The 22,403-nt window shown below is 32.9% G+C and overlaps 1 protein-coding gene and 2 long non-coding RNA genes across 23 annotated transcripts; 2 read left to right on the top strand and 1 right to left on the bottom strand.

The window, feature by feature from the left end:
- The first annotated feature begins 975 nt into the window (after positions 1-975).
- Positions 976-9,274, top strand: LOC112496251 (uncharacterized). Of its 18 annotated transcripts, none has more exons than XR_008053770.1 (11): positions 976-1,452; positions 1,683-2,950; positions 3,153-3,363; positions 4,867-5,123; positions 5,290-5,334; positions 5,427-5,480; positions 6,131-6,226; positions 6,693-6,739; positions 6,925-6,951; positions 7,159-8,902; positions 9,005-9,274. It is a non-coding gene; the product is annotated as an uncharacterized LOC112496251 (long non-coding RNA). The 18 variants fall into 18 exon arrangements; XR_008053774.1 differs by having other exon boundaries at positions 977-1,452; positions 4,867-4,993; XR_008053773.1 differs by having other exon boundaries at positions 977-1,452; positions 4,867-5,013.
- An 83-nt stretch (positions 9,275-9,357) lies between these two features.
- LOC102630629 (uncharacterized) lies at positions 9,358-12,700 on the bottom strand. Of its 2 annotated transcripts, XM_052439084.1 has the most exons (5): positions 12,573-12,700; positions 11,438-12,246; positions 10,146-10,787; positions 9,877-10,006; positions 9,358-9,775 (listed from the first exon to the last, which is right to left on the bottom strand). In XM_052439084.1, exon 2 carries the CDS (start codon positions 12,173-12,175, stop codon positions 11,738-11,740), a length of 438 nt encoding a protein of 145 aa, XP_052295044.1. In that variant the 5' UTR covers positions 12,176-12,246; positions 12,573-12,700; the 3' UTR covers positions 9,358-9,775; positions 9,877-10,006; positions 10,146-10,787; positions 11,438-11,737. The 2 variants fall into 2 exon arrangements, with proteins under 2 accessions (XP_052295044.1, XP_052295043.1); XM_052439083.1 differs by having other exon boundaries at positions 9,877-10,787.
- Positions 12,701-13,218: 518 nt separating this feature from the next.
- LOC102631131 (uncharacterized) lies at positions 13,219-19,352 on the top strand. 3 transcript variants are annotated; one of them, XR_008053328.1, is made up of 4 exons: positions 13,219-13,612; positions 13,715-13,822; positions 17,239-18,067; positions 19,338-19,352. It is a non-coding gene; the product is annotated as an uncharacterized LOC102631131 (long non-coding RNA). The 3 variants fall into 3 exon arrangements; XR_008053329.1 differs by lacking the exon at positions 19,338-19,352 and adding an exon at positions 19,122-19,136; XR_008053327.1 differs by lacking the exon at positions 19,338-19,352 and adding an exon at positions 19,119-19,133.
- The last annotated feature ends 3,051 nt before the right edge of the window (positions 19,353-22,403 follow it).

The following is a 22,403-nucleotide window of genomic DNA, read 5'->3' as shown; positions in this document are numbered from 1 at the left end:
TAGGGTTTTGATTTTTTGTAATTGAAATTTGATTTTAGGTTTATATATTTTACATTAAATATTTTATAATTAAATTGAACCGAACTGATTTGTTTTTTGGTTCGGTTCGGTTTAAACAAAAACTAATCAGTTCGATACTTTTTAAACCATTTGATTTTTACTTATAGAATCGAATTGAGCCAAACTAAATTTTTTAGTTCAGTTTGGCTCAATTTGATAAAAACCGAACCGTTTGTCCACCCCAAAGCGTACGGTAAGCTTTCACCTAAACAGAGCTAAATCTGAATTCTTTCTTAGTTTTTGGTTCAGTTCAGATCAACTGTAGAAACCGAACAGATTGAATTCTCAATTTTGCAATTCGATTCGGGTTAATAATAAAACGCAAGGTTTTTTATTTAAATATGCACCATTTGTCCTTAAATATCAAATTTATACCCCATTACATATATATACCTCATGAAAGTGTAAAAAGTAAAAAATAACCTAAAAAAACTATCTATCTACATTTTCTTCCTCTCTCATGACTTTTACATATAATAATATAACCAAAGTCGAGTATGCTCTACTTTTTACCTGACTTAATTAAAATGAAAATTTTATTTCAATTTAAATCAAGTATTCTTTACAAGTTATTGAACTTTAATGAAAACTTGAGAATTTTTTCTAAATAAATGTTAGGTAAGGTTAAATTAAGGTTGAGTATTCTCGACTCCTTACTTGATTTACTTGGAAAAGTAAAAAAATTTTAGTCAATTTTTTATTTCAACTTAAGTCGAGTATTCTCGACTATTTACCCAACTTCGAGGATATGAGTTCAGTTTTATAAGGATTTGATTTAGTTGTGGTTATTTTTATATTTTCTCTAATTTTTTAAAGTATATATGTATAAAATTTAAAAATATTATAATTTAAGGGATATAGTAGGTATTTTGGAGATTTTGGAGGAAACGGGTATATCGCACGCAATTCTCCCTAAAACACAAAAAAAATCAATTAGAAAAATGCCCAAACTGAAACCTTTACCGTACAACCCGATCCCAATTGACAAATGCCAATTTCCCAAAACCACGTAACAGACCCTAACAGCCAGCTCTGCTCCATTCCTCCTCTCTCAAATCTGGCCGTCGGCTGCCTCTACGACGGCACGACACCCAGCACAGTCTCACGAGTCCACGACAGCACGTCGTCATCTCTCCTCTCTCAAATTAGCCCATGCCAGCCGCTGACGGCCTCAGTCGATGACAGCAGCTCACGACAGTAGATCACGCCTCACGATAGCCTCAGCCTCAGCTCACGACAGTAGATCACGCCTCACGATAGTCTCAGCCTCAGCTCACGACAGCAACTTCAGCGAATCAGGCTAAGCCAGCACAACAGCAGCTTCGCAGTCGCAGCTTCCATAGGCCACCGTAGCGCCTCCCGATTGTTGCAGCTGGCCGTCAGCTCTTCACGGTAACTTAAGTATAAAAGAACTTGATATGTTATGAGTGTTGACTAATTATGCTGTCTTGACGTCTAACTTACGATTTATTAATTATGCTCATTTGTCATCTGTATGACGTGTTCATAATTATTCATAGTTGTATACATTTTAACTTCAGACAATTTGAAGCAAATTCATTGTATGGGAAGTAATATCTTAAATGCTTGAAGTGTCAAGTTGAATCTTTTTCTCCATTCAGTTAGACCTCTGGCAGTACCAACTTGGTGATATCAACGGGTTCATCATTTAGGGCATTAAAAGCAGAAGAAAAGTGAGGTACCTCTTACCATTCAAAGTCTTTCCTTAACACCAAGTCCTTGGACAGATTTTTTGAAACAACATATCTTCTTTTCTAGGCAATTTCTGCTAGCCATGAGACCTTTGAAAATGAAAGTAAATATTTTTAATTTGAAACCATGGTTGTTTAGATTTCCAGCCATAGACTCAATTCAATGTGTTCAGTATTGGCAGTTTTATTGTGTTCAGTTTCATGAGTCAATAGAAAGCAATAAATGTAATTTTAAGGAACTTGCAAGCAGCATAATGATTCCAGTAGCTCTTCTTATCTTGTTATATTGTTTTTGTTTAGATTCATTGGTACTGTGCCACTTTCTCTGTAAATTCTGGTCGGTTTTATCATTTCAGTATCTTTCTCAACACGTAATGTTGTGTGAATGTTAATGAAGACATTATTTGGAACTTTACAGAGGCATACGAAACCTTTTCCAGAATGTAAAGGCATACGAACCTTTTGCAGAATGGAGTGATTTTTTTGTTGATGGAAAAATGGAGATGGTTTTATTTTATTGATGATTTATATATGTTTTTATAATTTGGATTAACTTCATGACTTTAAAGTTTTTTTCTTTATTTTTGTACTTTATTGTAGAATATTTTGGTTTTGTTGTTTTAGTATCTGAATATTTTTCGTCATTTGGTGTTTTACCTTTTTCTTAATTGTAGTTGCTGTAACCTGAATTAGTAACCTGACCTGAATTAATAACCCAAACTGTCTTTTGTAACCCAAACCATATTTGAACCCGAAATAACATCCCGAAGCTGAACTGAATTATGAGCCCGAACAGAACCGAATTAGAAACCGAACTGAACCATTTTAAAATAATTTTTCAACCTGTTTGGGTTGAATTCTTAAACTTGAACGGGTTGCAAACTGAACTGAAAATCAAAAAACCGAACCCAAAACCGAAATGCCCACCTTTATGCATGGGTATTACCACACAGATGGATCTGACCAATATTTGTGGATCTGCATTGCACATACATCTAGATCCGGAGTTTGCACGATCATTCGTCTTGAACTGAATTTATCATTATCGCATGTTTACATTTTGAAGTGTTTCAAGGTGTAATTAAAGTATCCTCACCTTAGGCTCAAGATATTAGAAGAGGGAAGACGATATGAGTGGATCAAGGGAAGAATCTCCTGATTGGCTGCATTCTTTCCTGGTATAATTCATTTTAATTTCTAAATTTCTCAATCTCTCAAAAAAATTGTAAAGATGGATATATGTTCAATGGATCATACCTACCAAGTAAAAGTATTTTGTTTATTCTTTCAAGTTAGTCTCATAAAAATTATCTTTGGCATTGCTTCTGAGCATGATTACATATTTGTTCGGCCACTGATTAAATTTATTTGTATGATCAGGCTCGAAACCATTCTGTATGGAGGACAAGATTGATAATGGATTCACTTCGCCTCAAACTTGCACTGGGGTTTTAGCAATACAACTTAACTATATTGTTTTGTTCTTTGATAATAATTTAGGGAATGGAGATGGTGGGAAAATTATTGCCAAGCTGACATTTGAGAAACATGTGGAACCTTTTGTAAAAGTCTCAGTGCCATCACTGCTTGGGTATTCTTCCATCTGATAATTGCCTCAGGCCTTTTTGGTATTGAGTAAAGTATTTGGTAAATACTTACTATTATAGTTTGGAAGCTGAGTTTATTTGACTGCACAATTGTATAATAACAAACCTATAATATCTTTACTATTTTTGTCAAATTATTATTAGAAAATCATATTTACTATATACTATCAATTTTTATTTTATAGTCACTTTTTTTTTCACAGCAATTGTAGCTTTTAGTGGTTGTAACTTAAAAGTTACAGCACCACAATACGAAGTAAGGTCTTAGATATATAGGAATTTGCTAAGTTCCTTATCATGGTTGTCTTTTGATGGTCTATTATAGAAGGTCATCATTCAAAATACCAAAAATAAATAAATAAATAAAAATCTTTCTATTTTGATTATCTCCAAAGAGCTTTCAGCCTATTGAGCAATTAATTCAAGTGACAAAAATTGGTACTTTTCTAGATAACTCTTTTCATCAAAACACAAGGACCTTAGTCATTCACCGAAATATTTGGTCACTGTTGTCTCAATAATAAAAGCAACTCTCATGCAAATAAGCAAATTTTAAATTATTTTGTGTGTACGTGTCCTGCAAGTGCTCTAGTTTTTAGAATTTATCAAACAGTTGTTGCCTGCTTAATATTTTTTTACCAATGCATTTCAGTGGGAACATTATAAGTTTTCTAATGAATTTCAACTACTTTTCCAAGAAGATGGAAGGAAATTGGTATTTGTGGAAAATTAAACTCATTTATTCTGGAGGGGAACCTTTTGTGTGTTAGGATTTTATTGATGTAATTGAAGCTGAAAACTTGGAGGACCTGATGCTGGTCCTATATTCATATTCGGATGCAAATTTGTGGCAGAAGCAAACTGATTTAGGATGCACAAACTTTGATTGGATTGTACAAATAAAAAACTCTTAGTTCTTCCAGGCAAAAGCTTCTTTCGACTAGTAAGAAACTGCTTTGGCTTTTTCTGTGGTTAACTTTAGGCTAATATGAGAGCTCATAATTGTATGTTACTGTAGGGGTAGATAAATTTTTAAAGGTCTTACTGGTGGTCCAAAATAAGAAAGTTGTTAGATTATTGTTAGATTATCCCTGTTGGTTATATTTGAACTTATAAAGAAAGTTGTCTGATTTGACATTCTTGTGAGTTTATGGTCAAGAAATCTAAGGAAATGCTAGGCACCTCGTTTGAAATTTGCCACCGACTTAACTGGAACTAGCGAGCGAGCGTTAATGTGCTTTTGGGTACTTAGTTCTTACATTTGCAACTAGGTAAATTTAACCTGGAATTTATGCTTCTTCAAACACTATTACAATCTTCATAAGGCTGCCTCAAAAAATGTGGCATGGAACTCCTTGAAATACATTGGTTTATTTAACGTGTTCAGATATCTTAAACCTCTTCAGATTGTGGTGGAAACATTAGAAGCATATGTTGAGCTTGCTATCTTGTGTCTATTGATGACAACTTCGTTTATTGTTGAGCAGGCACCAAAAAGTTCAATTTTGGCATTGTCATCAGATTCTGAGTCATGCAAGGATAGTAGCCTCTTAAGGGAGGAGAAAGAATTTCAGTTCCAAGGGAAAGAAATGGACGAGGATGCAGCTCTGACTGGTAGAGACGAAAAGACTTCAGTTAAGAAGGTTTCAAAAGAAAAGTCTCCTAAGAAAGGGAAAAAATCACCAAAGAAAGAAAAGGATGTACTTAATAATGTGAAAAGAAAAGGCATGAAGTCTATGCAACGGTGACAGATTCTAATTTAAAAGATTGATAGTTAATCAGGATGTTGTCTTAAATCTGAATCTTTTGTGGACGGAAAATGGACTATTTTCAATTCTCCAAAAAAGAAATTAAAAAATAAGAGGTGCTTTAGTTGGAGTTCTCATGCATGTCGGTTGATAATGGTGTAGGAAACAATGACCATGAAGATGCTGAGGAAGACATAGCGGAGAAGCGTAATATGCTTAATTTGAGAATTTTATAGTAGCAGCTGTGACGATTGCTACTCTAATCTGTCTTACTCAGTTCATAGTTTTATTATTTTCAGGTCTCTACGTCGACGTTGCCTTTGGTGATATCAGAGAAACTCCAACTTACCAAGGTAGCACATCTTGTTTAGATTTTGGCTTCCTTTTATCTGCCTTTTCTTTGGTGCTTGATCACTAGTCTCAAACTTTCCCATAATAATTTCCTAGCTGGACACGAAACATATCTTTATGCTGCAGAAATTGTTACTTTTGCTGATGTTTAAATTGCAATTCTTCAACGGATGAGAGAGGAGGATTTTCTTGGAAATAGTGCTGATGGATGCTTAAAAAAATGACGGCCTTTGGTGCTTTTTTGCCCAACTAATTAATCTTATTAGATGCTTAGGAATATCATCAGATGCTATTAAACTAATTTCTCTTTTACTAGAACATGCAAGAATGCATCAAATACTTTTTCTCAATCTCTATCTCTCTGCTGTTCAGGTACATGTAGATAAAAAATTGTGGATTTGTTTCTGGTCTTTGTGACTGAATTTTTTGATAAATTTACTCTCTTTATTTGTGTTTGTCTCAATCTCTATCTCTCTGTCCGGGTACGTGTAGATAAAAAATTGCGGATTTGTTTCTGGTCTTCGTGACTGAATTTTTTGATAAATTTACTCTCTTTATTTGTGTTTGTCTCTCCATGTTCTCTTTTGTGTTTGTCTCTGCACGTACACATCTAGCATTCATGTAATGAATAGAAGCTTTGTTGTTTATGCAGGCATTTGTAGAGTGTGAAGGGGAGTCCATAGATCTGAGTGGCGATATGGGGGCTGTTGGAAGAATACTAGTTCCTGGTACTGCTGAGGGAAACCATGTAATGTTCTTGGACTTAAAAGGCATGTTGTTTTCTAGTTCAATTTTTTTTTTTTAATTCATAAATTTTAAAATGATCTGTCTTTTTCTTTTTAAAATAAGAACAGATAATCATCCCTATTTTATGTAAGACAGGACTGTAAACTCACATGGTTTAAAATTGAATTAAGTTCACCAGCATTGGAAGCTTTTAGCAATATACATTTTTGCTCCTGCTTTATTTTTATTAATTATTTATTTATTCTTTTTTTTTTTTTGGGGGTCTTGCTTACCTTCTTTTGTATTTTTTTCCCCATGTCTTGTCTGCCTGCTCAGCTGCTCCCTTGTTGTTTCCACTTTATTGTTTGTTTATATAAAAACTACACTTTCAAGGTCTACTATTACATGTATTCCTGATTCCTGATTGTTGATTATTTATTTGCATTCTGGGTCTGCTGTTGACTGGTTTTGTGTTTTTTCACTGTCAGGAACCATATACAAAACAACATTAGTTCCTTCCAGGTCATTTTGCATTGTACGTTATCAATCTCCTTTGAAATTCCTCAAATTGGATATTATTTCACGTATTCAAAAGAAATGGCGATGATAATAATAATTAAATCCCCTTTCCACTTTCTTTGTTTTAATTATGGTACAAAAAAAGTTAATTTTTGCTGAGATAGTAAGATTGTTTAATAACTTAGCTTTCTTTCTCTTCAGGTTAGCTTTGGCCATCCAGAGGCTAAGGTTTGTTGCAAGTCCTCTCCTTTTTCATTTATACTTGTGGATTTTCCTATTTTAATTTTATTATTATCCTTTTGTCTGTCATATATATTTTTTCTTCCTCATTAGTGATTTTCCAAATAGTTTATGACTTTGATATTGCTAAGACAACCGTGGTACTGTGATAAATTTAATCCAACTTATTTACATAAATTTATATTTCTTGATCAGATAGGGGCCATCATGAATGACTTTATTCAGCTGAAGCCACACTATGGTTGAAGGTCAAGATTTTATCACACTTTCTCTAGATGCACAGGCACACACTCATATATGTGCATTTACTCGAGTACCCTAATATTTGTCTTAGATTCATCCAGATAAACCATTTTCAAAAGTTCATTGAAGACCCCGCAGTTTCACTGTTTTATCATTAAAATAGTTCAAAACAAATTAATCACTCAGATACATGTTAATTTTAAAACTTATCTCTTAATATCCTGCTAAATAATAGGAGTTGGTTAAACTTATAGTCAGACACATATCTAGCTAAAATCCAATATTTTTCCCCCCTTTTTTCCTCTCTAAGATGGTGTGTGAAAATGATTGCTTTACTCATTCTTAAATCATAATGTAATTGATAAAAGAACATTGCTCTAGATTGAAAAAATTGCCCCAGGTACTTGAATTATTTATTAAAATTAGCATTTATGCAATTGGACTTTTAACAACTATATGTTTTGTACATTTAAATGTGCATGCTGACAGCCACTTCACTTCTTATTATATCTATGTCCTATTGAGGTCTTACCTTCTTCCTCACAATTCATGAACACTGTTCCACTCACAATGTGTGACCATTGCAATTGAAAATTTATTGAAGTATCTGAACTCAACTAGTATCATTGACGGTGGGATTATTAAGCTAAAAATTTTAGAGTCAATTAAACTTTTAAACTAAGGGATTCTCAATTAATAAAATTTTGGAAGTAATCTAGAAGTTGACTTGAGCCAAAAGTTTTAAACTAAAGGCTGCATAATTTTTTTTTTGTTTTGTTGGGGTGGGGGGGGGGGGGGGGGGGGTGGGTGGTTGGAGTGAATTAAGCCAAACTCTTATGAAAGGTGTCTAGAACTTTTTCATTGTTTAAATGACAAAAGAACATAGGGATTGTTTTCTTCAATTTACTATTTTTTTTAATTGCTTTAACATATTTTCACCTAAATAGAAAAGTGTAGATAAACTTCCCTGTTATTTATTGGAATGAGAATAGGTCTGAACTGTTGTCATTATTTCCTCTCGCAAAATACCTTCATTAAGTTTATTTGCTTTTTACCACATAAAAACGTGTGTATATATAAATTGAATTATCATAAACTACAATAAAATTGATTAACGTGTTTCTAATTTAGAATATTAAAAGATTGTGTTCACTTGAACATGATTTATGTTTGATAAAATACTATCTTTTTTACATTTGTTGATATGTTTAGAATAAAATTTAACATTTAAAATTTGTAAGGATACAATTATAAAAGTATTGGTTTTCAGAAACAAACAACTCCATACTCATTATTAGAGATTCAAACTAAAAATCAAGCATGTCATTCAAATTCAAATATTTAGCTCTTTTTAGAATCCAGATTGAAAAAAAAAATGCCGCTGTAATGACTATTTTTCCGAAAGGGTTATCTTGGTGAATTTGAATCAAGCACGGGTGCCTGAGTGAATGAGGACATTTATACAGAAAATGTCTTGTTATGGCAATTGTGGTTATGTGTATCATTATTTGATATGTTCACTTCTAATCGACATTTGTCCTTCACGTTCATTGATTTCATTTGAGCTGGAACATTGGATGGTTTCTTATTTGACTTGGAAGATGAATCTGACAAGCTTGCTAAAGCTACACCTCATCAAATTGATCAAAATGATGGCATTGAAGAACAAACCAATGAGAAGACCAAAGCGAAAGCTGTAAGTTTCTGGACCCTTTCAAATGGTTACTAATGCATCTATTATGAATCCACAACTTATAATCTTTTGTATTGTGTTATTGTATGAATTTTTGAAATGCAGGGGCCTGCAGGAAAGAGAGGTACGACTGCTGGAGGCGAAGAAATGAAGCATGCAATGTCTGTTTTTTGTTTCTTAAATCCTGCTTATGTTATGGCTGTATTAGTCAGATGTTAGTTAATTAGGTGATGAAATGAATCACAGAGTAGAACTCAGAGGTAGTTTCAGGGGGATTGTTTTTTGTCAAGCAGAGTAATAACGAAAAGTCCCTAATGCTTAAATGTAAAAGAGTGAGGTTTTTGCAATTCTAATTATGATGGATTTTCTGCTCGACACGATGCATGTTGTGCCTACTTGCTTCTTGTGAAACTTGTTTCAAAATGTTATTTTGTCAAATTTTGGTCGACTCCACTGAAAATTGTAAATGTGGTAGTTCAATTAAATAAATAAATAATTTGTGCACTATTCCATATTCTTCCAAGATTTCACAGAATTCTAGACGTATGAAATCACAGTAAATTCTGGTTCAACTGCTAGACATGGACTTTGTAAAAATTTTGTGTTACATAATCAACTCCGCACCAATTTGAATCTTTTAAGTTGTATTTTTTCTCAGCCTTTAATTTCCTTGCACTTGCCATATTAAGTAAGGCCAATTAGTTACACAGACCAATACAACGTATATAAACCGTTCAGACCAAAACCAGGAAAATGAAAATTGACAATTTAAGGGGCTGCAGGTGGAGGTTATTTGATGAGGAAACCATCTGCTGAGCCTTGGTACTGCTGGGATCTTGAATTGATGGTGAAAGTGAACCATTTGATCCCTTTAACCTGTGTACAAAAAGAGATGAGGTTGTTTAGGTCTGAAAATGGATTCAGTTGCCAAAAGCTATAAAACCAAGCGAAAGAATCCATCGGAATAGGATGCATACCCGCCGCTGCTAGTGTTAGGGCAGAATATAATAGCATAATCATATGCCTTGCATGTGAAAGTGCTTGTGCCATCATCAAAGGCATAGCTATAAGCCCTTGGACAAGCTCAATCAGTAGCTGGTCGCCTACCTAAAAACAAAATCGGTTCAGTCAGCTCACCAGCAAAATATTTGAGGTAGTCCACATAAGAAATTCTGTAACATTAATGAATCTAACAATCCTGATAAAATTCTGAGCAGAGAAAAGGGTACAGTGTTGAGAGAACTACACTAAGATCTCAGCCAAAATCCAACTCATTTTCCAAAGATTCATTAATGTTAGCTTTAAAACAACAAGGGCTCAAAGGCTTGTAACGTCAGAATATTCCAGTAACATCAGAAAACGCCCCAGCCATCCACATCCAGGGAGTTGCTCAATGATTTTTCTTCCTTAAAATGAAGAAGGCTGTCATTGCAAATTCAGCAGCAGTAACAATTCTTCCATGTTGCTAAATGTCTAGAAATTGAAAGGAGTTGCCACAGCTCGTCCACGTACAGATGTACTATTGTCACACAACCGGATCCCTATCTCTCAAGAAATAGATCAGGCATTCCAATCCATCTAATCTTCTAACCCAGCGTAAAATCCTTCCAAACAGCCCACATTGTGAAATATGCCAGCTCATACAATATGCTGTCTTTCTTCGCCATAAGCATAGGCTATTGCAGCTTTGTTCTCATATCTGTCCAAAGATGATAATACCTGCATAGAAATAGCAACAAACATCCATCTAATCTTCTAATCCAGAGTAAAATCCTTCCAAACAGCCCAAATTGTGAAATAAGCCAGCTGATATGATATGCTGTCTTTCTTCGCCATCAGCATAGGCTGTTGCAGCTTTGTTCTCATATCTGCGCAAAGATGATAATACCTACATAGAAATAGCAACAAACATCAGAAAGCTGCAATATTTGTTTGAAAAAGAATTGAGAAGGAATGAATTCAATTCATTCACATTGCAAAATAATCAGATAACAGTTAAAAGTCTCCTGAATTGCATCATTCAATCCCCGCAAAATTAAATCTTATTTCAGTAACCCAAAATAACAAATCAACCCAAAAATAACAGTGACAAAACAATAGATAGAAAACATAATAAGAATCACCAATTAAGTGTCATTCCTCTTCAACCTGAAACAAATTAATCAAATGTTAAGTCACAGAGCACAGTGAAGTTTAAATTAGATATCTAAAAATGGCTTCATTTCAAGAACTTGAAAGCCTGTACTGCATTGGCCAACCAAATGACTATCAAGTTAGATGAAATCATATGAAATCGAAGGAGATTGAGAAATACTGAGTACTGACAAATCAAGACAACCACAGAAAGAGATACAGTTAAAAGAAGTACACAGCTAGAAAATGATACTGTCAATACCAAAATGTCTAAGACAGCAATAAAACAACCATAACACTGTTCCTATGTAAATAGAATATCCAAAGAAAGAGAGATAAATAGAGGTACAAAAAATTAAATAGCACACAGAGAAATAAAATCATTATTCAAGCCTTAAGAAAGACCTGAAAGAATCCTGTAATCATTGTAGTTTTTGATGTGGGCAGTAGGGTTAGAGAGAAACTGAATTGATCAAGTTTCAAAAGTAACAAGAGCCTGTTCATCATCCTCTACGACAGGAGGGCAGTTAATGAACTACATTGCATTAATCATAACTAGAAATATAAAGTGTTCCTACACACAGGCAGGTCCAATGACATCAAGTCTGTTTTCCATAATAGTTCCGCGAAAGGGAAAAAAGGGAAGAATCTCTAAAGGAACATGTATTGATGAAAGCATCTTTTCAGTCGCACAACATAAACTATCTAGCTCATATCCATGCCATCTCCAACTTTGCTGCAGATAGGACTAACAGCAGAGAAAGATCTCTCAAAAGGAGAAGGATGACATTGTGCATCCCTTCTGCGCTTAAAAGCACAGGCATCAGAGGGGGAATTATCAGCATCGAGCTTTCTCCGAACTCCTCTAACAGCCTGTTCTTCAGCTTGCGTAAGGGGAAAAATCTGGCCGCTGACCCGGCAAAGTGAATTATGGTTATCATACAAAATTCTCTGGTTACAATTCTTGTCACAAATGTGGGTAAATCCTGTTAGTTTGCAGATGTACATGTTTCCACAAACATGTTCATTATCACATTTCCTATCACATTTGTGAACAGGAATTGGACCATCATGGCCCAGAATAGTGGACAAATAAACAACATTTGTAGGGCCAGCAACCATGGATTTGCCATATACCTCCATTGCTTCTTCTACTAACTTTATAAATACACACAGATTCCGTGCTCTAAATAAAACCTTGCCCCCTCAAAAGTCTGCAGAGCCCAAAACAATACAAGATATTATCAAAATTTTATAAAAATTCGACTTCTCAGTTTTAGAAAGGAGACCAATTTAAATTATTTAATATAATAGTTAATTTAGTTCGGTCAACGTAAATGACAGAACAAAAACAACGCATGGGTCTCATGCAGAATAACAAAAATCAACAGTAGGTAACAATTATAATTACGAGCAGAAAATAGTAAATTGTTTTCAACAAAATTAAATTTTAAAAAAATTACACGTGACATGTCAAATGACCTAGATCAATTGTACTATTAACGTATAAGAAAGAGGGAGCTAAATTTGAGAAACTTACTTGACGTTGGCCGACTAAACTGAGAGAACCCGCCGCCGAAACAAAAAAAAAACAAAAGAGGAACTAAATGAAAACAAGATAAAAAAGCCCAAAGAGAAAATGAAAGTGAAGGGCGGGTGGGTGGGTATTTATAGAGAAATAATGCGAAGCGAAAAGGGAGTTGACGTGTAAGGGTAAGGCCAAATTTCAAATGGATAATGCTATGTTAAATGCAGATTCAAATGCAAATTCAAATGCAGATGAAAAATTTTCACCGAATTGGTCTCTATTTGGGGGAAACCTGTGGTGCAACTGTGGTACCGTACCACAATTACATTCAACCGTTAAATATCAGTGGACCTCACTAATCTAAGTGCATTTAACGGTCAGATGCAACTGTAACACGATATCACAATTGCACCGTAGCTTGATCCCTCTATTTGTTGCTATTAAAGTGCGCAGATTACGTTTTGTTGCGTTTGACTTGATGTATACATTTTCTTTCTCAATGTCACGTGTCGAAAACGCAATCAAACCAAAACCAACGGTTCCCTCTCCAGCGGCTCCCTTTCTCGTCTTGTCACGACGCGACGTAATACGCATGGACACGTATAAATACTTCATATTAAAGTGATCAAATCAAACTAGAAAGCTACCAAAGACCCCCTCAACTTTACATAAAAATTAGGGCCTAAATGAAATATATAACAAATTTTATTTTATGTTTAATCTGTATCAAATTCAATTTTTATATAAATACTTCATATTCTACTAATTCTTTAGAAACCCTAGCCGCTCTCACAATATCTCAGCCCGCACGCACGCGGAGCCTCACCGGCCACCAGCTGAGCTGCCATCGCTATTCCAACGTGACTAAATTGCCGTTGGATTTACCATCGCAAGCATAGCTACCAGGTTGATTGGAGCCGAAAATGGAGACCGCTGGAGGAGGACCCGATAACCATCAAAATGCAGAAGCGGGTACGGCTCGTCAAAAGAAAGGGCTCAACAAGCATGCACTCATCTCTGCTCCTCGGTTAACTCAATTCTATTAGGTTACGGTGAGTCTTCATTCAACACCCGTTTCCTGTTTGCTTTTAATTTTTACTCAAAATGTTAACATATAAATATTTGGCTTGTAATTGTAATCGGATGGTGGAAAGGTGACGTGACGGTGAAATGAAGCTTTTGGGGTGTAGACATTTGAGTGATGAGTGTTGCAGTTCTTTTCATAAAAGAAGATCTTGACAAGTTCTTGCAGCGGATTCACGGTAAATCCTGTCTCTTCGTTTCATATTTTACAAATTGTTGCATGTTTATATAAGTTTTTAAATTTCTCTTTATTTATTTGGATAAATTTAATATGAAATTTCAGTTAAATGTTACTGATTTTTTATCAATTGAAAGTGTTGTACAGAGCTCGTTTCTTTGATTGGTTCCTTCGGTTACTTGTTTACACCACCAAGTTGAGCCAGCTTATATGCCTTTAGATCGCAAATTAGCGTACTACATGATTTGGTCTTTGATCCAAGTTTTGATTTTGTCTTTTTTTGTCATTGTTCCTTGAGTTGTGATTTCCTAGAGCCTGGCTTTTCAAACTGCATTAGTGAAATTATTTTAGTATTTTAACAAATTAACAAATCATAATAATCTAAGCCCTAATCTTTCCTGACATATTCGTCCATTGCTTACCTTAGCGTCTGTGAGTCTTCAGAACACCGGGGGCTTTTTAGGGAGATCTCTGCGCCCCTGACAGTCATTATTCTTGTCATAACAGACATGTAACCTTATCCTGTTGCCTGCTTTTTTCACTTTTGGTTTTTGTTTTTTGATTGAGCAGCAATGCAGTTGTTTTTGTGTTTATTTACTATTTTTTTTCTTTATATAATTCTTGGTTTTATGTTTCATCCAGAAAAATGGGCTCGTGTTTATTTTGATTTCTTTTGGTATAGCTCCAAAAAAAAAAACTATATTGTGGGTGCTAGTTTGTTCAACTGTTGTAGAAGTACAAAGTGGTATGTGGTTCAAATCCGTAGCTTACATGGGTGGTGATTGTATTTGAGTCTTTGTCTTTGGAAATGTTTTATCAAGATTTACTTTTGCTAATATCACTTGGGTAATGCCCTGGATATGCTCATCAAATGTCATTACTGCCAGTTTTATGCTCATTGGCCATAGTTCTTAGTCTCTAGTTAATTTGGATATTGGGAATATCTTTTTTATGGCACATTTGTCTTTTCTTTTTTTATATCCTTGCTCTATGTTTTGATGGATTAAGTATATACTACAAGAATGATCACTTTTGGTAGCATTGTGCAGTAGCTTGTTTTTGCAAAATGCTATTAAACATTAATTTTTGGTAACACTTATTGAAAAACAGCTACCATTACTCGTCCAAGTGATAATATTTTACTTTTTATCACATTTATCATCCTATTAGTACCATATTTCTAAATGCTATGTATCATATAAGGTAATGTAGCATTTTAAGAATGCTACCCAAACAAAAACGATAAATTGATAATAGTTTTTTTTTTTAAAAAAAAGGCTACAAAAGAAAGGGGCCAAAAGCCTTAAACAATTTTAATTATACTGCCAATAAGAAGAAGAAGAAGCGGGCACCATACTTTTGCCCCTAATTATCCCAACTTTTTGCACAACCCTAGTTTCCTCACTTTTCCAATTGCTTCTCTCACTCTCTCAGTGTAAACCACCCTCCCAAAAGCCTCTCATGTTTTTTCTCTTCTTATTATGACCTAATTGATATCCCCTATCAATCAATTGAAAAATATTTCTATTCGGTAATTTTTTATTGTCTCAGGTATTGTTAATTTAGGATTCCTCATCAAAAACTTCTCATCAATACTTAAACAATGAGTATTAACTTTTCTATTTTAATTTTTTAATTTACGGTTTTTGAATGTTGATATATGATTTTTCATGTTGATTTGTTTTTTGTTTCTTGCAATTTGTGAATATATTTTGTTCATTTTTATCAATTTTCTCTGTTACAATTTTTTATCTTTATTTTCTTTTTTTTTGGAGTAATATTTACAATTATTTGCAATTTACCATTCATTCCTTAACTTCCTCATTTTCATCATTGACTACATGCCTCCAAAGTTATTTTGGATTTATAACTATTATAAAAAATGTCAGATGGATTATAAACTAGGAATATAGCAAGAATTTTCTATACTAGGGCTAATTCATGTTAAGTGGCCATACAAATAAGATATTGATATATTTAATCAACTTTCAATGGATTCTTTTTAGTTAGTTGTTATTGTATCTATAATTTGGAGTATTGCTTTCTCATACTCTGAAGAAGTTTGTCTATTTTACCTATAACTTACCCAGGGTCTTGAAGAAGGAATTGTCTTTTGCTTCCTTATACTGCAAAAACATTTGCGTTAAAGTTAATAAGGGATTAACTCCAAAGTTGCACTGTATATAGGTTGTTTTAGCATCATAAAGTAAGGTAGACTTTCAATTGAGGTAGATTCCATGATTCTGCTTCATCTGCAGATTTTCTTTTACAAATAAGAGTCTCATCCCTTGTGGTGATGGTTTTGTTAATTATTTTTACTTATAGGCACTTCTCTTAATTGGTAAATTTATTTCTTATATGCTTGAGGCTGAGAAATGTCAATTCCTCATCTAGTTAAATAGAAGGATTTTTATAGAGATTTCTTTAGAGTAAAAATGTTTGTAGTAGCTGGTTAAACACCATTGATATTCAAAGTTTTCACTGCATTTAGTTTTGTTTGTTTATGCTTTCCTTTCCTTCTATTATCATTTATGGCTTTAAAAGATTATTAGAATTATAACATAGATAATTTATCATGTTTTAGTTAATAACTTGAATAAATTAGTTCCGTGGTGTATTTCATATCTTTGCAATTTTAGTTTCATGCTTTTGGTTTTCCTTGTACTTTGTTTAAATGAAGATTTTAAATTATTCTAAAATAGTTTGTTCTTGGTAGTATTTTGTTTTGCTTGTTAAGCTAAATTGGTTTGTTGAATTGTTTAATGGACAAAATAAGGTTATAAATGAGCCCATGTAGCTTGGTTCTTTAGATTATGTTCATTAATAGGGCCCAGATGCTGAACGCTTCCTAAATTCGTGGTAGCAGCATGTTTTATTTTTATGAGTAGCTTTGATACAAAATTCTTTGCAGGTGAAATTCATTGTTCTTGTGTTGGTCTATTAGAAAGAAAGATGATACACATTGTAATAACTTTAGGCACACCCTTTAGAGGAATGCTCTACTGCTATTGATTAACAAGTTTTATATTGTGGAACGCAATATTTAATGAATGCAGAGGCATGATATAAAGTTATGGTAATTGCTCTTTGCATTTGTGCAGTTTAGAATACAAATTAAATACTTGTTCTGTAATTTATTCTTAACATTAGCATTAAATACTAATAGAAGATTAGTTGGGTAGATGTAGTATGAAGAAAAAAATAATAAGGCTTCTATTTGAGTTAAAAAGAATATACCCATACAATTTACTAATTTTTGTTTAATTTGATTTAGTGCCTAGCATTTATAGATGATATTTCAAAGTTTATTAGCTTGAGTAAATATAAATCTGATTTGAAATTAAAGATAATTTAGTTATTGTAATTTATGTATGGGAAAATTTTTTTAAGGTGCCATTATTTTGTTTCTTTCAGCAGACTTCTACTATGGTGCGCCAGCCTTGATTCAATCCCATATCCCTTCTAGCCTTTGAGAAAGCCCGCTTCGCTTTATTTCCTCCTGCTCTTCACCTAAGGAAGGCTAATTGTGCCGATTCTGATGTAGCTTGAATGTCGGAGAAGCTACTTCCGCACCTTAATAGCTAAAGGTAGCGGTAGCTGGAAATAAGAATTAATGTAACAAATTATAATTTGTTTTCAAATTCTTAATGCAGGTTATAAAGATCAAGGACATTTTGCTGAAAGGCGTTGAAGACAATAAGCAGTGCATTTTTTGTGGTCACTAGAAATTATTGAAAATTTGAAGTATAACAATCACATACCTAATCTTTTGTAAATGTTTGTGTACTTGATATTCTTACATTTGAAATGCTTTGATAATTAGTAATCTAATCATTTTTAAGTATTTTGGCTACATGAATAGTGTTTAGGTATGTTGATAAATTATAAGAATTGTGCATTTTACTACAATAAACAAATAAACAAATAAATAAATGAACAAGGCTTTATTTGAATGCATTTTACTCACAGCTGAATCCACACGCTTACAAATTTTTGCCACTTATTCTTAGGTGCTTGGTTTCTACTGTGTTTTGTGAGTTTTGAGTTTTTCATACGGATGCTATTTCATGATTTATATTATTCATGTACTATTTAAATATGCCCACACAAAGTTCATTCACTTTCGATGTTTCTTGCGTTTCGCCAAGTTCCTTTACTTCCGGCGGCAATTTCCTTCACTTCCAATGACGTGTGTGAGCTATTTTGCTTCCAACAAGATTTTTTACATACAGTTTCCGTGGCTTAGGTACTTTCTTGATTTTTTTTCATGAATTTAGAATAGTTTTTTGTTAAAACTGCCTGCTTAGTTCATCATTGATCATAGTTAATCACTAGGATGTGTATTGGGTATGAAAATATGAGAGTTTTTTTAAGATTAAGATATCTAATAAATGGCACACCAAGTGTTTGTTTAAATGTCTCTAAAAAATTATTGATTTAAAATTAGAATTATTTTGAGGTTAAAGAGAAGATTGGTGTGTCGGCCAATCAAGAACACAGATGGTTGCCCATGTTGCCTAAAATTTGGTCATGTCAAGCTTGGGTAAAGCGGGCGGCTTCTCCCCATCACCCCAACCAAATGGCCATGCATGGCGTGGGAGGCTGAGTAACGCGGTTGACACGCTTGCGTCGCCCAACCATGTAAATAGGTGACAGCATGATTTGGTTGGGCAATACATGTTGTTGCTAATGTACTTGTGTCACCCACTTTCTAGGGGACAATAATTGAATCTGGGTAACAAAATTGTGTCGCCCAAGTATCGGGTGACGTAGGTACATAGGCGACAACAACTAAATTTGCGCGATAGCATGCTGTCGCCCGAGTTTTCCTATTATTTCAATTTTATTTTTTTCTTTAAAATATTTATGCTAATGATGTCCTAATTTATTATTTAAATATGTCCGACAAGCATATGCATCCCTGGTCACTGAAGATACCAATCGATGGTCATTTCCTAGGTTGTGTTTCAAATTTAACGAGATTTACTTTTGTCACTACACATATACAGACTAAGTTAACTGATACTCAATTTGGGCTATTTAAAAAGTTAATTTTCGGTCATTTTCTGGCCATGGGGGATCCTAGATTTGGGGATCCTAGATTTAGCGGCAATCTAGTACACTGTTTGTTGCTCAGACTAGTCGTAAAACCTAACTTTAGCTATTGTGGAGATTTGCTTATGAAGAAGATTGCTATGGATATCTTTATGGATGAGATTATGTAAAAAGACATATTATTAAACACATACTATTAAATCGTCTTATTTTATATTCTTATTGTCAATTGATATTTTCAGCAGCCACTAAAATCGAGCAATATGCAACTCTCTGGAAAATTGAGCGACACAGTCTGTCACTCAGGCGACACAGCCTGTCACCCAATTTTCCCGAGACTTATATAATGCTTGACTAAACCAAGCAATAGACAGCTCTCTGGAAAATCGCGCGACACAGCCTGTTATATGTTTCTGCATGCATATTATCTACATCTGTATTGACAACATTGTCATCAATAGGATCCTTATGGGAGCGGAATGGGGAGTAGTGTTCAAAGGCTGAAGTTTGAATTGATGGCATCAAAGGAAGCTCTATCGAAACTTTAGGAGTTGTCGTCACATAAATAAGAGTGCATCCATAATTAATTGGATCAGAGTTCATAAACATAATCATTCGCACTATTTCATTGTCCACTATGTCTATAGGCAGTGAATCAATGGGTTGCTTCGGATGAGTTGATTTCTCATTTGTCTTTACTGTGAGGGAATACTCATCTGGACTTTTATTCAGAATTCCATATAACCTTGCAATAAATTGTTCAAATGTTGCATCCTTTTAGAAACAAATGCAGTAACTTTTCTATTCTCATACTCCATACGACCATCCTCCAAAGTCTCCCACGCTCCATCAAAATACATCTTAAGAACTACCGACTCCATTAATCTAATGCAAAATAATAATACTACTTTATTAAAAACACTGCAAACAATAACATTACTATATTAAATAAATAATTAATTATCAACAAATTTGGGTGATCCGGGTGACAACACAATCGCCCAAGTGACAGTATTGTATATTAATACGTCGCCCGGGTGACGAATACCAAAATCCAGGCGACATGTACCTATCACCCGGGCAACAAATCATTCTAAGCTTGGGCGATAATTTTGTCGCTAGGGCGATAGGTACTTGTCGCCTGGATTCTGGGTTTCGGCTTTAACATCGTTCAAAACTCATTTTCGTCAGATTTTACAAAAAATTTACTAATTTATAAACTTATGATCTCATATTAACCATTTAATGTACTCACATTGTAATAAAATGAGTAGCTGATCTTTTGTATAAACCCAACCAAAAAAATAAGAGATAAAGATTGAAGAAATACTAACCTTAACTTCTCATTATTCTTTAGTTTGTTGCTTGATTTTGTCTTCAATACTTGGATAAATATATTAGTTTGATGAATGTGAAATAGATAAAAGGGAGGTTGAGTGATAGTTGAATAATGTGGGAGAGGTGAAATGAGGAGTGTTTTGGTGGTGTGTGTAGATGTTCGCTATTGCTTGGGAGTTGAATAATATTGGGCGAAATATGTCTGTATTTTATTTTGACAATTTATGGATAGTTTAGTCCTAGAGCTTTGTAAGTGGTTGTTATTGTAAGAAAAATTGAAGTGAGGTCTTTTTTTATATTAAAAATTGGAAAGTGGTCAAATGGGAAAATTTCCTGTTTTTCATACGGATGGTATTTCATGATTTATATTATTCGTGCAATCATGAATTAGTAGTGAAAGTTTATTCTTATTTATTTGGATGTGTTCTCCTCTATCTTTATCGCAAAGATCAGTTTGTCGTTAAATGAAAGTAGAAATAAAAGTTGCGAAGAATTGAGTATGCCAATTGAGAATATTTTTTATATTTTGAATATTACTGTTAAAAAATTCTTCAAAAAGTTATGTTGTGAAATTAGAATGTAGTTTTGTGTTTTTTTTTTATGTAAGTTTCAATTTTTCTATTGAAAATAATATATATCTGATCCTGCCAAAGAACTTTGATCATGAATTTGAAATTTGAATATTGTTTATATTTTCGCAACTTTTTTTGCTAATATCATTTGGTTGCTGTCTTGTTTTATTATTATTATTATTATTATTATTATTTGTCTGCAATGAAATCTAAGTCTCAAATTAGCTGCATCTGATGTGTAGCCTTTGGAAGTTATAAATTAATTTAATTTTGTATTAGTTTTATTGATGTTAAAAGTTTTATTTTCTTGCAAACATGCAAAATCATATTAAAAAAATGTTGTTACTATAGTGGTAGGTTTTCATAATGTCAAATTGGTCGCAATAAACTTTTAAAAATTATTTTAGCTCAGTCTTGAAAATCAAGGAACTTATTTTATAAATTGAAATTTATATACATACCTAAAAACAAAAAAGATTGATACTCATTCTAAAAAAAAATGTTCTTAACAAATTTCATGATGTAGGATAGTAATATTAATGATCGTAGTAAGAGTAAAAAGTAAATAATAATAGTGATAATAATACAAGGATAATATAATAATATTTATAATTAATAACATAAATTTTTTGTTGAAGTAATTCAAAATTAAGAAAAATAATTTGAAAAGAAAATAGAGTGGGAAAAATTTAATTTGAATTGAAAAAAATCTTAATTCTTGATTTATTTTAGTTCAAAGATAAATAAATATAATTAATTGAATGATAAAATGGGCAAAACGTTTTTAAAGATCAAAAGTATAAATAAATTAAAGTCAACTGATCCCCCAAAAAAAGGAAAAAGATAATTCAATTCAACACAAATAGATTAAGAAAGTTTCAATTTTTTATTAGTAAATTATTTGATGTTAAAAGTTTTTAAAACCTGTTTAGATTAATGGAAATTTTGATTTCCTCTATTTTTTAGAGCACTGGATAAATTAATAGTACCTTATAATTCATTAACAAACAAATGCCAATAAAACATTTTAAAAAATAATAAATTAAACACGCCTAAATCATAATCATAAATGTTGTTATTATACTGTTAGATTTTCATAATGCCATACATTAGTCGTAATAAACATTGAAAATTTATTTTAATTAAGTCCTGAAAATTTGAAGAATTATATTGATGTTTAAAAGAGGATGATACTCATTAAAAAAATGTTGTTAGCAAATTATAATTATTTAAATGATAAATCAGCATAAATGTGAACAAAGGTCAAAATCTCAAGTATAGATGATCAAATTCATGATCAAATCTCCTAAAGTGTTGAATAATGATTTCATCCAAAAAATGATATTTCAACGCCTAAGTTTTGTAACTTACATAAATCAATTGTCTAATCAAAATGTTAATGATATCTTAGTAATCTAAAACAGTTGCAAAAATACAGTAGGACATATATACATTCTTATTATATTTAACTATAAATCCCATGAGGTATGATAATAATAATAATAATTGTAGTAATAGTTAATATAAATAATCATAGTAGAAGAAATGCAAAAAAAGAAGAAGGTAATATTACTATTAATAACATGAATTTTTTATTGAACTAATAAGAAATTAAAG

Source organism: Citrus sinensis, chromosome 3, assembly GCF_022201045.2.
Source record: "Citrus sinensis cultivar Valencia sweet orange chromosome 3, DVS_A1.0, whole genome shotgun sequence".
NCBI classification, from domain to species: Eukaryota; Viridiplantae; Streptophyta; class Magnoliopsida; order Sapindales; family Rutaceae; genus Citrus; species Citrus sinensis.
Note: the sequence above shows the minus strand (reverse complement) of the source record. Positions and strands in the feature narration are given on the sequence as shown.